Source organism: Microtus ochrogaster, unplaced genomic scaffold (assembly GCF_000317375.1).
Source record: "Microtus ochrogaster isolate Prairie Vole_2 unplaced genomic scaffold, MicOch1.0 UNK1, whole genome shotgun sequence".
NCBI lineage: Eukaryota > Metazoa > Chordata > Mammalia > Rodentia > Cricetidae > Microtus > Microtus ochrogaster.
Genome location: NW_004949099.1, coordinates 34,180,640 through 34,195,206, shown reverse-complemented (window position 1 = coordinate 34,195,206; position 14,567 = coordinate 34,180,640). Strand labels below are relative to the sequence as shown.

General features: G+C 40.7%; 1 protein-coding gene across 19 annotated transcripts in view; it reads left to right on the top strand.

Moving 5' to 3' along the window:
- Wnk1 (WNK lysine deficient protein kinase 1) overlaps positions 1 to 13,651 on the top strand; it is a 121,002-nt gene extending 107,351 nt beyond the window's left edge. For 7 of the 19 annotated variants that reach the window (XM_026788134.1, XM_026788128.1, XM_026788124.1 and 4 more), the window contains 8 exons: positions 193 to 854; positions 1,685 to 1,887; positions 2,705 to 2,899; positions 4,523 to 4,615; positions 7,638 to 7,679; positions 9,364 to 9,390; positions 10,303 to 10,490; positions 10,898 to 13,651. In XM_026788134.1, coding sequence (XP_026643935.1) covers positions 193 to 854; positions 1,685 to 1,887; positions 2,705 to 2,899; positions 4,523 to 4,615; positions 7,638 to 7,679; positions 9,364 to 9,390; positions 10,303 to 10,490; positions 10,898 to 11,215 — 1,728 coding nt within the window. In that variant the 3' untranslated portion in view covers positions 11,216 to 13,651. The remainder of the gene's footprint in view (positions 1 to 192; positions 855 to 1,684; positions 1,888 to 2,704; positions 2,900 to 4,522; positions 4,616 to 7,637; positions 7,680 to 9,363; positions 9,391 to 10,302; positions 10,491 to 10,897) is intronic. The other 12 variants (XM_026788135.1, XM_005365131.3, XM_013352960.2 and 9 more) reach the window with 6 other exon arrangements.
- Positions 13,652 to 14,567: the final 916 nt, after the last annotated feature.

The following is a 14,567-nucleotide window of genomic DNA, read 5'->3' as shown; positions in this document are numbered from 1 at the left end:
TCTCTCTCTCTCTCTGTCTGTCTGTCTCTCAGAAAAGGTTTTATTATATAGCCTTGGAAAGCCTGGAATACCACACTAACCTTGAACTTACAGAGATCTGTCTACATCTGGTGTACTAGGATTAATGTTATTTGCCACTACCCCCGCCAGGGACATCATTTTTTAATCATACTTCATTCTCTTTTCCATCAGGTTTCAGTTACAACGGATGATGCTCAGAAAGAGCGTAAAAATAGGTCAGAAGATACAAAGTCGGTTCATTTTGAATCTAGCACATCAGAGTCATCAGTTCTTTCAAGTAGTAGTCCAGAGAGTACCCTGGTAAAGCCAGAGCCTAATGGAATAACCATTCCTGGCATCTCCTTAGATGTGCCAGATGGCATCCAGAAAACACCTGCCCCAGAAGCAAAGTCAGAAACTGGGCAGCCTACCAAGGTTGGACGTTTTCAGGTGACAACTACAGCAAACAAAGTAGGTCGTTTCTCTGTTTCAAGAACTGAGGACAAGGTCACAGAACTCAAAAAAGAGGGACCAGTGACCTCTCCTCCTTTCAGAGATTCAGAACAAACTGTTAGTCCTGTTGTGATACCAAAGAAGGAGAAGCCTGAGCTGGCAGAACCTTCCCATCTGAACGGGCCCTCTTCTGACCTGGAGGCTGCCTTTCTTAGTAGGGGTGCAGAGGATGGGTCAGGTAGTCCACAGTCTCCGCCTCACCTGTGTTCAAAGAGCCTTCCCCTCCAGAATCTAAGTCAGAGCCTTAGTAATTCATTCAACTCCTCTTACATGAGTAGTGACAATGAGTCGGACATTGAAGATGAAGACTTAAGGTTAGAACTGCGACGACTAAGAGAAAAGTAAGTAATTTTTTTCCTGTAAAATAGTGGCAAATATTGTATCTCAAGTCTGGTATTTAAGCATTTCAATACAGATTCTGATCTCACATTCCTTTTAAACAGAAAGTAACACATAAAAGCTACAATTACCTGATTCATCATTCATTGGGTTATCCTGTATTCATCAACACCCATGGCATTTCTAGTTTTGTGGTTCCTTAGCACCATTATATTGTTACATTATTTTTGTTAGTGACACCTTTAAAGAAAGATTTTTATTTATGTGTACAAGTGTTTTGCCTACATGTATATATGTGTACCATGTGCATGCCTGGTGCCCATGGAGGACAGAAGACAGTATCATTCTCTGAAATTTGAGTTACATAGATGGTTGTTAGCTGGGATGTGAGTGCTGGCAACTGAATCGAGGTCCTCTACAAGAAGACAAAGTGCTCTTAATGACTGAACCATCTCTTCAGTTCTGTTAATAACTAAAGACTCTTGGTTGTTTGTTAGTATATAACATGAATCTAGTAATGGCACTATAATGTATAGTTATGTTTATAGTTTTATTAATCACCTGGATCACAGTAACAAATTTACCTATGCTTTGTATGGCTTCAGGTTTTTTTTTTTCTTTAACATGCTGTTATCTAGGCTAAGAGTTTACTGAAATGTGCCTTGTATATAGAGATCCAGCAAAATGAATTGTCAAACTAGAATCTCACAGCACATTTAAGAAAAGGGTTCATAGCTACATAAGCACTTGAATGAAGATTTAGGAATATTATTTAACTCTTACTTGAACAATAGTGGCTATATTTTTATCCATATTTGGTTATCTTTTATAGACATCTTAAAGAAATTCAGGACCTGCAGAGTCGCCAGAAACATGAAATTGAATCTTTGTATACCAAACTGGGCAAGGTTCCTCCAGCTGTCATTATTCCCCCAGCTGCTCCTCTGTCAGGGAGAAGAAGGAGACCTACCAAAAGTAAAGGCAGTAAATCTAGTCGCAGCAGCTCATTGGGCAATAAAAGCCCACAGCTTTCAGGTAAGAAGCCCTGGGCCAAGTCTAGTCAGCCATTCTGTGTTTCTTTCTCTCATAACCTGTTGAACATTTGTTAACTTTTAATTAAATTCCAAAGGATTTTGACTTTACCCCCTGTGTCTTTTTTTTTAGGAGTTTGACTTTCCAATATTCCTACTTTGGCTCTTCTATACCTGGTGTGTTTCGAACCTCTTTTGACCCTAGAAATAGGCTTTTTTTTTTTTTAATTAGTCAGTGTTAATATCTATGTAACTATGGAAGTAGAAATGGAATCTTCATATCTATTGCATGTTCTAGTTTACACTTCATTCTGGCCAAGCTAGTGAGCTCTGCATTATCTTAAGTTATCATTCTTGAGTAGCTATTCATATACATAGCCTTATATCTATAAACATCTTATTGCTTCTCACCTTCATATCAATAAGAATTTGTCTGTTTATTAGTTTGTATGTTTTTGTTTTGTTTTGTTTTTAAATTTACCACTCAAGAGAAAGAGGAATCAGAAGCAATAAATATATTAGGAAGTTTATATAATGTATTTTTTTTTCTTATTCTTTCTTGATGTCTTATTGATTGGTTGGTTGATGGAGTGATTGAAGATAATCCCAGACTGGCTTCTAACTCACTGTGTAGTCAAGGATTACCTTGAATTCCTGATCATTCTTCGTATACTCCCCAAATGCTGGGATTATAACATACTCCACCACACCTGGATTGTGTGGTGCTGAATCAAGCCCAGTATTTCATGGCTGCTTAGTGAATTGAAATACATCCTTAGTTCCTTCTCCATGTTTCTTCAAACCTCTATATTTTTCACCAGGTAACCTGTCTGGTCAGAGTGGAACTTCAGTCTTACACCCCCACCAGACCCTCCACCCCCCAGGCAACACCCCAGAGACTGGACACAACCAGCTGTTACAGCCTCTTAAGCCATCTCCCTCCAGTGACAACCTCTATTCAGCCTTCACCAGTGATGGTGCCATTTCAGTACCAAGCCTTTCTGCTCCAGGTCAAGGTAAGAATTTAAAGTGTGACCACCATCGCCTAGAAACATTAAAATAGAAATACTTCCATACTTAGAACAAAAGCAAGGTCAATAACTTTCTGTCATCAGCTGAAGAGAACGAGACTGAGCAGGAAAGCTGCATAATGATTAGAGTCACTGACCTCCTTGCTTCCAGATGTGGTAAAATAGCTTCTTGTTATTTGGGTTGTTTTGTTGTTGTTCTTGTTGTGTAGACAGCACCTCATTCTGTAGCCTGGAGTAGACTGTTCTGAAACTCACTGTGGAGTCCAGGCTAATGTTGAACTCCTAGCAATCCTCTTGCTTCAGCCTCCCAAGTGCTAGAATTATAGGTATAAATCATCAAACTCGGTTCTGAAATAGCTTCTTTTCAAAGGGTGATCATTACACTTGCAGCCTGTATGAATTAACTTATTTATGATTTAGACCATAACCTTTAACACTAAGCCAAGATTTTGTGGACTAAATTCTGAGGCGTTGCTAGTTGTTTTTTTTTGTTTGTTTGTTTGTTTTGTTTTTGGTTTGTTTTGCCAATCTGCTTTTTTTTTTTATTTTAATTTTTTTCGAGACAGGATTTCTCTGTGTTTTACAACCTTAGCTATCTTAGAACTAGCTCTTGTAGACCAGGTTGGCCTTGAACTCACAGAGATCCTTCTGCTTCTGCTTCTGCCTCCCAAGTGCTAGGATTAAAGGCTTGTGCCACTACTGCCCAGCCCTAGCCAATCTGCCTTTAAACTTCTAAGCATGGTAGCAACATACTAAAATGATTAACGCTAAAATCTATTTTTTTAGTCCATTGTGAACAGAGATTTATTAAGAAAAAAATAAGAAAATTCCAGGAAGTTAGAGGGACTCCCAAGAGAGGAGTACCCTAAGATCAAATTTTTATTCCATATTCTACTTTCCAAAATAATGTTTTGGTTTTGTTGCTCATAACATTACTGTTACAGAGAGCTTTTGAAACTGAAAGTTATGTGAGAATTGGAAAGAGGGGCTGGAGAGATCATTCAGAGCATCCCACACGAAGGCTAACAGCCACCCCAGGGGATCTGTTCTCTTCTCTGTGGGCAATACATGTAGTATGCAGGCTTATCTTCAAGCAAAACACTCATACACATAAATAAAAAAAATAAAAGAATAAAACTAGAATTGAAAGGAAAGTTGGGCATTATGGAACATGCCTTTAGTTCTAGTACTCATGAGGCTGAGGCCAAATTGGGCTATAATAGTGAAACAAAAAAGTCAAAACAAAAGTAATGAATTGGGTGTCTGGGTAGAAAGGAATTGGAGGACAGATCCACAGATAATTAAGTGCTTCTAGCACAATTTCATAGAAATTAGACATTCAATTTCCCTCCTTCCTTTCCCCCCAGCTAATGGGAGTAATTAGTAAGAAACAACACAATGTTGTTAACGTTGTTCCAAATGAAAAAAGCTTCATTTCTGCCAATGGGGGAGGCTTGATGTCTGTCTCATGCAACAGATGGACTGACTTCCTTATAGATCTCCCTCTTCCACATGCCATCCAGTGTGTCACCACTCCAGCCTCAAGCGCTAACATCTTGTAGTTGTGTTGTCTCTTCTCCTCTGTTCTTTCCTTTTCCCTTCTCACAGGCTGTGCGAAGTTTAACTGTGCATCTGAGCAGGTGACATTCAAACCTGGTGGCAGGAGGACCCGATTTCTGAGTACGCCCTGCTTGGCTCTTTGTGTGTAACACCTTTACTCCTTCCTTGTCCTTGTTTTTCTGCTGCTTTGGATCTGATTGTCACGCAGTCCATTTTCATTTGTCTCTTTTATATCTCATCTACTCAGTGGCCTGGCTGAATATTACCCTCAGAAGTTTGGGTCCCTGTGTTAATTATAGAAAAAGATACAGAGACAGCAGTGGGTTTTTATAGATTTTAAATTAACTCCCAGGTAGAATTGCCTCTTTTAGATCTATTCTATATTAGCATCTATATTAAGACTGCAATACACAATCATACTCAGTGCTGTCTCATTGCCCTGACATTAGGAGTGGTGGTGTTCATGATTCCCATACTGTGGAGGGAGAAGCAAAGATTGTAAATTTGAAGTTAGAGTGGACTGTGTAGCAAGTCCCTATCTCAAAATTAAAATTTAAAAAAAAAGGACAGGAATCATGTTGACCACTGATGCATGATCCTGATGGAAGGTAAAAGTTTACCTTGTTTTCCATTCTTTTAAATATGAATTGAAATCTTCTCAGTTAAGCCCAAACATGTGCAGATTAAAGAGATGCTAGAAATCTCTTCACCTCTGTTACCAACTCCATGAGATTAAATAGTTCAAAGAACATTTAGTATAGTTATCTTACAAAGCTTTTTTGTTATTGTTGTTTTTTCAAGACAGGGTTTCTCTGTATGATCCTGGCTGTCCTGGAACTCATTCTGTAGAGCAGGCTGACCTCAAACTCACAGAGACCCTACTGTTTCTGCCTTCCAAGTGCTGAGATTAAAGGCATAAGCACCACTGCCCAGCTTTTAAAGACCAAAGCCAAGTACCTGCAAGTGAAATTTATCATTTTAATATTAAGTATTAGTAGAACTTCATTACTTTCTGATTTAAAATAAGGTGCAGGAGCTTGAAAGATACCTCAGTAAAATACTTGCCATGCAGATTGAGGACCTGAGTTTGACCCTACAACCTAAGTTAAAAAGCTGGGCTATCCTAGTACTAGAAAAGTTGGAGAAAAAAAGAACCTATGTCTCATGAGCAGATCAGCTATGTCACCAAGCTCCAGGCTAATGAGAGGCCCTTCCTCAGAAAAGACTGTGGGTGGTTCATGAAGACTGACACCTGAGGGTTTCCTCTGACCTCCACATGTACCCACTCACAAAAGCACAAACCACAAAAGGTACATGTGGAACTAGAGAGATGGCTCAACAGTTAAGATCACTGGCTGCTCTTCCAGTGGACTCAGGTTCAGTTTCCAACTCCTATATGATAGCTCACAACTATAATGCCAGTTCTAGGGTATCCAGCACCCACTCTCACCTTGGGACACTTCACACACATGATTCACAAAGATACATGCAAGCAAAACACCCATACACATGAAATAAAAACAAATCTTAAGAAGAAAGTGGCAGCCCAGGACCAAATTGCGCTGTATTGTCCTCTCCCTGTAAGGAGTGAAATCAGGGCCTGCTTCATAAGGCTATTGTCCACAGAAACAGCTGCTACTTAGAAAACTCTCAATTCCCTGTAATTAGCAAAAACCTGTCTGGTATTAGTAGGTAGCCAGAGTCTTTATTGGAAGAAAAATTTTAAAAAGAAAAAACTCAAGAAAGAAAAAGAACTTTGTTAGAGTTTTGGATGACAATCAGTTAAGGCCTCAAACTTCTGGTGTGGTTATTAAAGTGCTTTTTAAATGCATGTGCTAAAGCCATCAGTGTTTCTGTATGTGACTCAGAGAGCCTTTGGCCTCTTCATGGTGGGAAGAATTTACACTCTGCTTTATTCTCTTGTACCTTTGTGTATTAGATTTAACCTGTTTCCCTCACTGACATGTTAGTCATGGATTGGTTCTACCTACAGCCTTCTTTTACCACGTTCCCACACATGCCAGTGGTCCAGGGCTGAGCTCTTCAACAAAGTGCCTGGAAGCCATTGCCCATATTGATAGTTTCCAAGCATGCATGATTTGGTTATACTTCTATCAATAGTTTTTTTGATTAGACTAGCTCAGACTATGCATGTTATTAGCACACATGAATAAACATTTAATTTGTATGTCCAGCTAGAAAGATGAAAGGACATTAATAATAGGATGGGTATTTTGCAGTAAAATGTGCCCAGTCCTGTGATCCACAATCTGATATGTCTGAAAAGAAAGAAGGCAAACCAGAGCTTCTTTCTGTGAAGTCTGATACCTGCCCACCATTTAACTTAATTCTGTGTCTTACAGCATACTATTAAGTTTAGGCAGTATTGATCTGAAAATGATTAGAAGTGGTAAACCTTACCACTTCCCTTTGAGTCTAAATGAAGACCTATACCTGTTGAAAGTGCATGATGATAGGTCATGCAAAACTGCTGGACAAATCCTAGAAGGCAGATGTTTTAAAATATATATAAAGAAAACAGGTGTTCGGAAGAAGGGTATGGTCCATTACTTGTTTTGGACACGTTAATCCTATCTTCTCAAAATAGTTTGGAAGCACGGCTTGGCTTGATGCTCTATCTATATTTAAAGGTTGCTTGTTTTCCACATACTTTTAAAATTCTGGAAGGGATGGGGTATATGGATGGTGGGGGGGAGAATGTGTGTCTAGAATGTGGAAATAAAACAGCCAATTTTAAATCAACTTAAAGTGTAACAGTGGTACTGATTTAAATGCTTTGTAACAACCCAGCAGGAGAAACAGGAAGTAGGACATGGTCAATGGAAGTACTGCTTGGTATTTGGAATTCAAGCAGTTAGACCTGTTCCTCCCTCCAGAATGTCACATTTCATTTTAGAAATAAAGATGAGCTGTAAAAGCTCAACATCTGTCATCCATACTTCACAGTCAAGCTGACAACTGTGTTAACACTCACAGCCACTTAGACTTGTCCCTAGGCTTGTCTCTTCATCTAGGGATGCCAGGTCCTACCCATCTGTCCCCTCCTGCTTTCTCTTGCTGGGCTTCTATGTGCTGTTTGGAGATTTCATATAAAGATTATACTGATACTTCTTTAACACACTGCTCTCTCTTTGTGCTTCAGGGAAGATGGTGAAAAAAGTCTGTCCTTGCAACCAGCTCTGTAGTAATTATCTTCTTTCTGTTACTTTTGATCCTGATTGCAAAGCCATGAGTTCTTTAAACTATGAAGCCTCATAACTCCCTGATTCCTAATTTTCATCTATCCTTCCACCCTTTTCTGATAATATACCTTATTGTGCTTAATTGCTGCTATATTTTATTACTGCTACTACTTCCAGATTGAGAAACCACTTCATAGTCAGTTCTCTCATGTGAGTCCAGCTGTGTTAGTCTGTATCTATGACATCCATGGATATGAATGGGGAGATGGAGGCAGCCTAGGTTCTGTACAGAAAAGAGTCTCTGAGTCAGTGAGCATGTGCCCACCACTCCACACTGTTCATCAACACTGAAAACTCAACAGTAATCTAAGTGTACACAGAGGGCCATGTCCTCACATCCTCTGTGTATCTCAGTAGAAGTTGGTGCTCAGCTACAGGGGAGAGGAATGCTACTTGATTCTAGAGCTTGACTTTTTAGCCTAGGGGGTTCTCATTAAAATAAAATGCAGGTGCTAAGAAATTAATAGTAGCAGTTTATAAGAGTCTAGAGTGTTAGAATGAGTGTGGCTCCTAATGGCTTGTAACCTGCCAGTGTAGGGTAGGGGAAACTCAGAACATGAACTTAGAGAACAAAATCTACTTTTAGGGGTTATCTATACAGCTTTCAGGAGGACTGAGAAGATTTAAAAGTTAGCACTCTCTGCAGAAAGCCTACTAATCCTACTTTACAGTCAGAAACTACAGTAAATAAGGCTAACCGTGGGGTGACTCTCCCTTATAAGGTAAACCTCTTGTTAAGAATCCAATATTGAGGAATGTAGACTAAGGTGAATGGCATTTGGTTTTAAAGGGCTCTCACAGCATCAAGAGCAACTAGCAACAGACTAGAGAAGTGTGACTTCTGGCATGAGCTCTCTGTATAAGCAGTGCTCACCCTGACTTGGCTTCTCATTTGGCACCAACAGCTCTACTCACTTGTGAATATTTCTATTGTTTTGATCATCTGGCGTGTCATCCAGCAGGATGCTAGTCCTTGTGCATGCCACATGCTCACTTTTTGGGTTTCCTCACTGTTGTGAATGCCCATCCTCATGGCCTGTGCTTTCTTCCCATGCACCTTTTCCCACATTTGCTATTCAAGGAAAGATGTTTCCTGTGTTTTTATATTCTCCCACTTGGTTTCCTGTACTGAGGTGAATTTACTCAATTTTTACGCTGTGTGTGGTAATGATCCCCTGCAGTTCTAGCAGACACCATGTGATGCGGTAATTCATGTCTTGCCACAGTGACCAGAAGAAGCATGTGAGCATCCTCACTCTGCAGCTTCACCTGAGTTAGCTTTCCTCTAGCACAGACATGCTTTATGCTTTGGTGGGCCACTCCTTAGGTGATAAAATATACACCCTTTGGCACAAACAGGATTGCAGGGGGCGGTAGTAGATAGGGTTGCTTCAGATATGCTGCTGTGCTCTGGTGTGCTGCTTTGGCATTGAAAACAGAAAAACGCATGCACTTAGTCCCAGGGTTCCTTGAGTATGATAGGGCCTCCTGGCTCACTACTTTGGTAACCTTTTTTTACTATGTAGTAAATGTGAAGTCTGACAATAAAGGGGGATATAAACAAAAATGAGAACGTGACTCTTCTTTCCCTCTTCCCCAAAACTTGCCTCTCCGAATAACCTTCAGTGTGCCCTCCAGCTGAGCCGAAATCAGGCAGGACACAGACTCCTCCTTATTTTTCATCAAACTATAGAAATAGAATTCCTTCATCATAACCTCTGTGCCTCCTTTCCCCTCCCCTGCCTCAGCTGCATTTTCCTGTTGCTTCTACCCAGGAGTGCTTGTTCCATTGGGAAGAGTGGGGAGAAGGGATAAGACTCCTTGAACCAATTAAGAGACAAGTTCTCAAGAAAACTAACTTTCTGGACTTGAGAGATTTCAGGCACATCTTTCCCCACTGCCAAATCTCAGTTCTTTGCTCATGGGACATTGAGAAAAGTTGGGGCCTTGACTCTTTTCCAAGTTTATATTTACAAATTTATATTTGTGGTTCCAGGTGAGAAAAAAAATGTTTTGAACAGAGCATGCGGTGTCTCGTTACTTCTATTTGTTAAAGATTGACTAAAGAATGCCACAGTATCTACATGATCTGGGAACCCCATCTTTCCACAGCAAGCACTGATCTCTGCATTTGTACTACTTTAACTTACCCAGCACACAGTACTTTTTTGGCCCTGCTTTCTGCAAACAAGGCTCTCTTTTGTTCCATAGCAGCTAGCCTTGTGGACCATGTCACTCCCTCATCAGTGTAGTGCTGGGAACAGAGCACTGGCAGACAGTCCCAGTATTACAGGTTGCTTTGAAAGAAGCCTTTACCCATGGCTTCCATCATCCCAAGTTGTTGAGCCTTATCTACAAGCTATGGAAATGAAACCATTTTCATTACCTGTTATGCAAAAGCAAACGGATAAATAAAACTTTGGTATCTTCCTATCCTGCATGGCTTCCCAATTATTCTCCCCATTCTGTGGCTTGCCATTCATTATCCTGTTACATTTTCCCCTTTCCCCAGAGTCATATCCCAGATCCCCTTTAATGCTAATACTGTGTTGCTTGCAATTCTAGGGACCAGCAGCACAAATACTGTTGGGGGAACAGTGAGTAGCCAGGCTGCCCAGGCTCAGCCACCTGCCATGACTTCCAGTAGGAAGGGCACATTCACAGATGACCTGCACAAGTTGGTAGACAACTGGGCCCGAGATGCCATGAATCTTACCGGCAGGAGAGGGAGCAAAGGACACATGAATTATGAGGTAAGTCTTCCACTTTTCCTAACTTGCCAGACTACCAACACACAGATGAGCTGAGGACTGCCAACACTGGTACACCATCCTTGCCACCACCTTCTTCAGCAGCCCATGGATTCTAACATTATTGAGTAAATAAAGTAACAATCACTTTGGTACCCTTTTCTTTCAGTATCCTACACTACCTGTGTGTGCACACATACACTTGTCACATATGCACACATCTCATACCCAAGCTTTCTCTCCTTGTTAAACATAGAGCCAATAAATTTTGCAGGAGGCTTTGTTATGTTTTGCTAACACTAAGATTAAAACATTTCAAGCTCTAGAACAGCATTGTAATTATCACACATTTTTTTTTTTCTTGGTATTATACCTACATCAAATTGTCGTTGTTTCTTTCTTGTTTTTAGGGCCCTGGAATGGCAAGGAAGTTCTCTGCTCCTGGGCAGCTGTGCATTTCCATGACCTCAAACCTGGGTGGCTCAGCCCCCATCTCTGCAGCATCTGCTACCTCTCTAGGTCACTTCACCAAGTCCATGTGCCCCCCACAGCAGTATGGTTTTCCAGCTGCCCCATTTGGCACTCAGTGGAGTGGAACAGGTGGCCCAGCGCCACAGCCACTTGGCCAGTTCCAACCTGTAGGAACTGCTTCCTTGCAGAATTTCAACATCAGCAATTTGCAGAAGTCCATCAGCAATCCCCCAGGTTCCAATCTGCGGACCACTTAGTCAGACATGAAGATGTTAACTAAATAGATTTGGGGGCAGGAGATGGAATGCTGGGGGTTGGGGGGTTGGGGAAGTAGCCTATATACTAACTACTAGTGCTGCATTTAACTGGTTATTTCTTGCCAGAAGGGAATGTTTTAAATACCATTTTGAGCCCTTAGAATGGAGAACCACCCTCCCTCTCCATTTGTTGGAGTTCAAAAAGAAGAAAGAGCAGCTTTCTGGTGGAGGGGTTTGCCTGAGACTGCTTTCCTGTTTCTGTAACCACCAGTAAGGCCTAGAGCTAGAAGAGAGCCTTGTTACCAGATCACCCCAAGAGCTCAATGTAAGCTAAACCCCATATATATCTGTGAGTGGGGTAGAGCTCTTAATTTTGACATGCCCCAAATTCTTTTCTCCCACAAGAATGCACACCTTAAGACAAAAAGGTTCTCTCCCACTCTGATCCCTACCCCCACTTTCTTTTTTTTCCTTTACAACCTAGTGAAAAATACCAGGGGACTGGGGTTGCAACCCTTTCTTATATAGGTCATTAATGCTTTAAGCAAGATATTAGCAGCTTTGTCTGCAGCATTAGCAATTAGGGAAAACAATGACGTTCCCTGAGGACATGAATTTTGCCATCAGTTTTGATGTGGAAACACTGTGATATATAAATGTTGTTGGACAACATTAGTTTTAAGAGTAAAATTTGAAAGGTTTAAAAGGTTCACATACACACACACACAAAAAAAAAAGCTAGCTCTGTCCATTACTTATTAAGACACTTTAACTTTTTCCTTTGTATTTCCATTGTATTAGATAAATAAATGTGAATGTAAAATTGTATAAATTACTGTACTTGAATACTTCTGTTCTCCCAGTATTGCTTGCTGGATATTTTAGTGCCTTGGACTTCTCTTGCTTCTGCTGTTAGCATCAACTTACCAGACCCCAGGTCACCAAAGGGTATGTGGAAAGAAATCTTAGGTCCATATGACCCCAGCAGTGGATATGCCAAAGGGAAAATGAAAGTGGGTTTGTTGTTGTTGTTGTTGTTTTTTTCAGTCGTTCAAACAGTTTTGTCTAGAGCAGGTGTGAGATGAGCACAGTGAGAAGTTGGCATCAGAGGTTGAAAACGAAGTTCTGTTTCAGAAAGAATGAGGGAGGGTTATGAGCTGTGAAAGATAAGGACCGGAGGGACAAGCTTGTTTGAAGTGATTCCTGGCCAGTGAACTAACAAAACCTAGAAATTCAACAAAATGAGAAGGGAGCGGGCTAGATTCTAAGTTGGGAAGGATGGCAGTGCCAAGTCAAAGATGGAAAATGTTGTTCTAAGGAAACCTGCTTGGTTGTTCCCACCTCTTGTACAGGTACCACACATTTCTCCACTTGAAGTACTGTATTGTGGAAAATGGACCCACTTCTGAATTTCTAAGCATTGTAGGAAAAGGTTCTTCTTAACTTTCCTACCCTTTTCTCATACAATGTCCAAATGGTTGCACAGTCAGAATCTGTGCCACCTGTACTTCTGTATTAGAACTAATACTCTCACAGTTTCATACCCATATTTCCAAATAACTACAACCAACCAGTATTATCTAGTACTACACCTAGTTGTAACAGGCAGTTTTCTGTCAATACCTAATTGGCTGTTTGGGATCTGAATACTCTGAGAATTTGGAGAGAGAAGTCCTCGTTTCTTGGGTGCTTCCTCCTTGACCCTGAGTTGGGAACTGACACATTTCCAACCTCATTGACACATCCCAGGAGTTACACACTAGACACTGGCTACCTGCACCCTTCTTTCTTTAAGAGTCCTGTTCTTTTTAAGTTGGTCTAGGCCAAAAGATACACGTGAAAGCTGAAAGTTTTAGGAGAGGGAGGTGAAAAGAGCATGGTTTTTGTTTCAGATCCTGCTACCAAAGTGTTGACTCATTTATTCCTTTTGGGAGAGGGTAAGAGGCGCAGTGGAAATTAAACGGGTTGTAGGATGGGTGAGAGTGCTTTGTACCGGTGGTAGAGGGAGCCAGATGCAGCATGTTGTTGGTTTTGGTTTTAGTCATCTTGAGGTCTTTTCCCCATTCACAAGTTTATTTACTGTTGATTTTTTTTTTTTTTGCCCTCCTGTGGATGAAATAACTGAAGCCTAGAGAAACGAGCTAGTGCTACTGAACTGTTTAAATTATTTTTGTGTTAATAGTACACTTTGAGTACCTTTTTCCACATTTAAAAAGAACTTTCCGAATTATAAATGTTTTCCTTACGTTATTTAACAATGTACTCTGTTTAAAACTGAATTCAAACCTTGGGGTTTCTCAGCAGCCGTTAACTGTACATTTTGCACTAACTCCGGGTGTTGCGCTTCTTGTAAGATTGCGCTTTGTGCTTCAGTTTGTTACCTTTGTAGACTTATTTAATGAAACCATTCAAATAAACCAAACTTGCTTTTGTTGAGCTGTGGGGTGTCATTTCTAGCTAAAAATGCCTTTTATTCTCCATGGCTTTATTTTGAATTTTGTACAACTTATAACTGGATTTGTTGTCCCTTGGGAACTTTTAACAGTAGTTTTATCCTAACCTAAAAATCAAGCTGTTATAAAATGAAAAATCAAAGTTTGGTGGCATGTGGCAAACTGCTGTCAGTCAACACTTGTGTCAGGTCTGGCCCTGCTCCAATATTAGACACTCCCCACTAAGTGTGATGGTCTTGGCTTGATTCCTGGGACCCACATGGTGTAAAGAGAGCACCAGTTTCTTCATGCACAATAAATATAGTGTAATTAAAGATATTTTTTAAGGATTCAGCACAACAAAACCACAAATTCAGCTTAAGTAAAATTACAAATTCATTGTTCATTTGGAGAAAGAAAACTAAACTACTGGGGTGGTACAATTAAGAGTAGTCGCTTCCTTAAAAACCTATTCCTGCCGGGCGGTGGTGGCGCATGCCTTTAATCCCAGCACTCGGGAGGCAGAGGCAGGCGGATCTCTGTGAGTTCGAGACCAGCCTGGTCTACAAGAGCTAGTTCCAGGACAGGCTCCAAAACCACAGAGAAACCCTGTCTCGAAAAACCACCAAAAAAAAAAAAAAAAAAACAAACTTATTCCTGGGGCCGGAGGGAGAGCTCAGCAGTTAAGAGTGTGTACTGCCTTTGCAGAGGACCCAAGTTCAGTTCCGAGCACCCACATGGCGGCTCACCCCCAACACTAATTCCAGTTTCAGGGAATCTTAACAACTTCTTCTAACTCCTCTGTGGATACTACAAATGCATGTACACGTACATGCAGGCAAAACACATGTAAAATTACAAACAACAAAAAATTCTATTCCTTGGATCATTTCCTTGCTTGGGGGAGATGCCATGGTTTT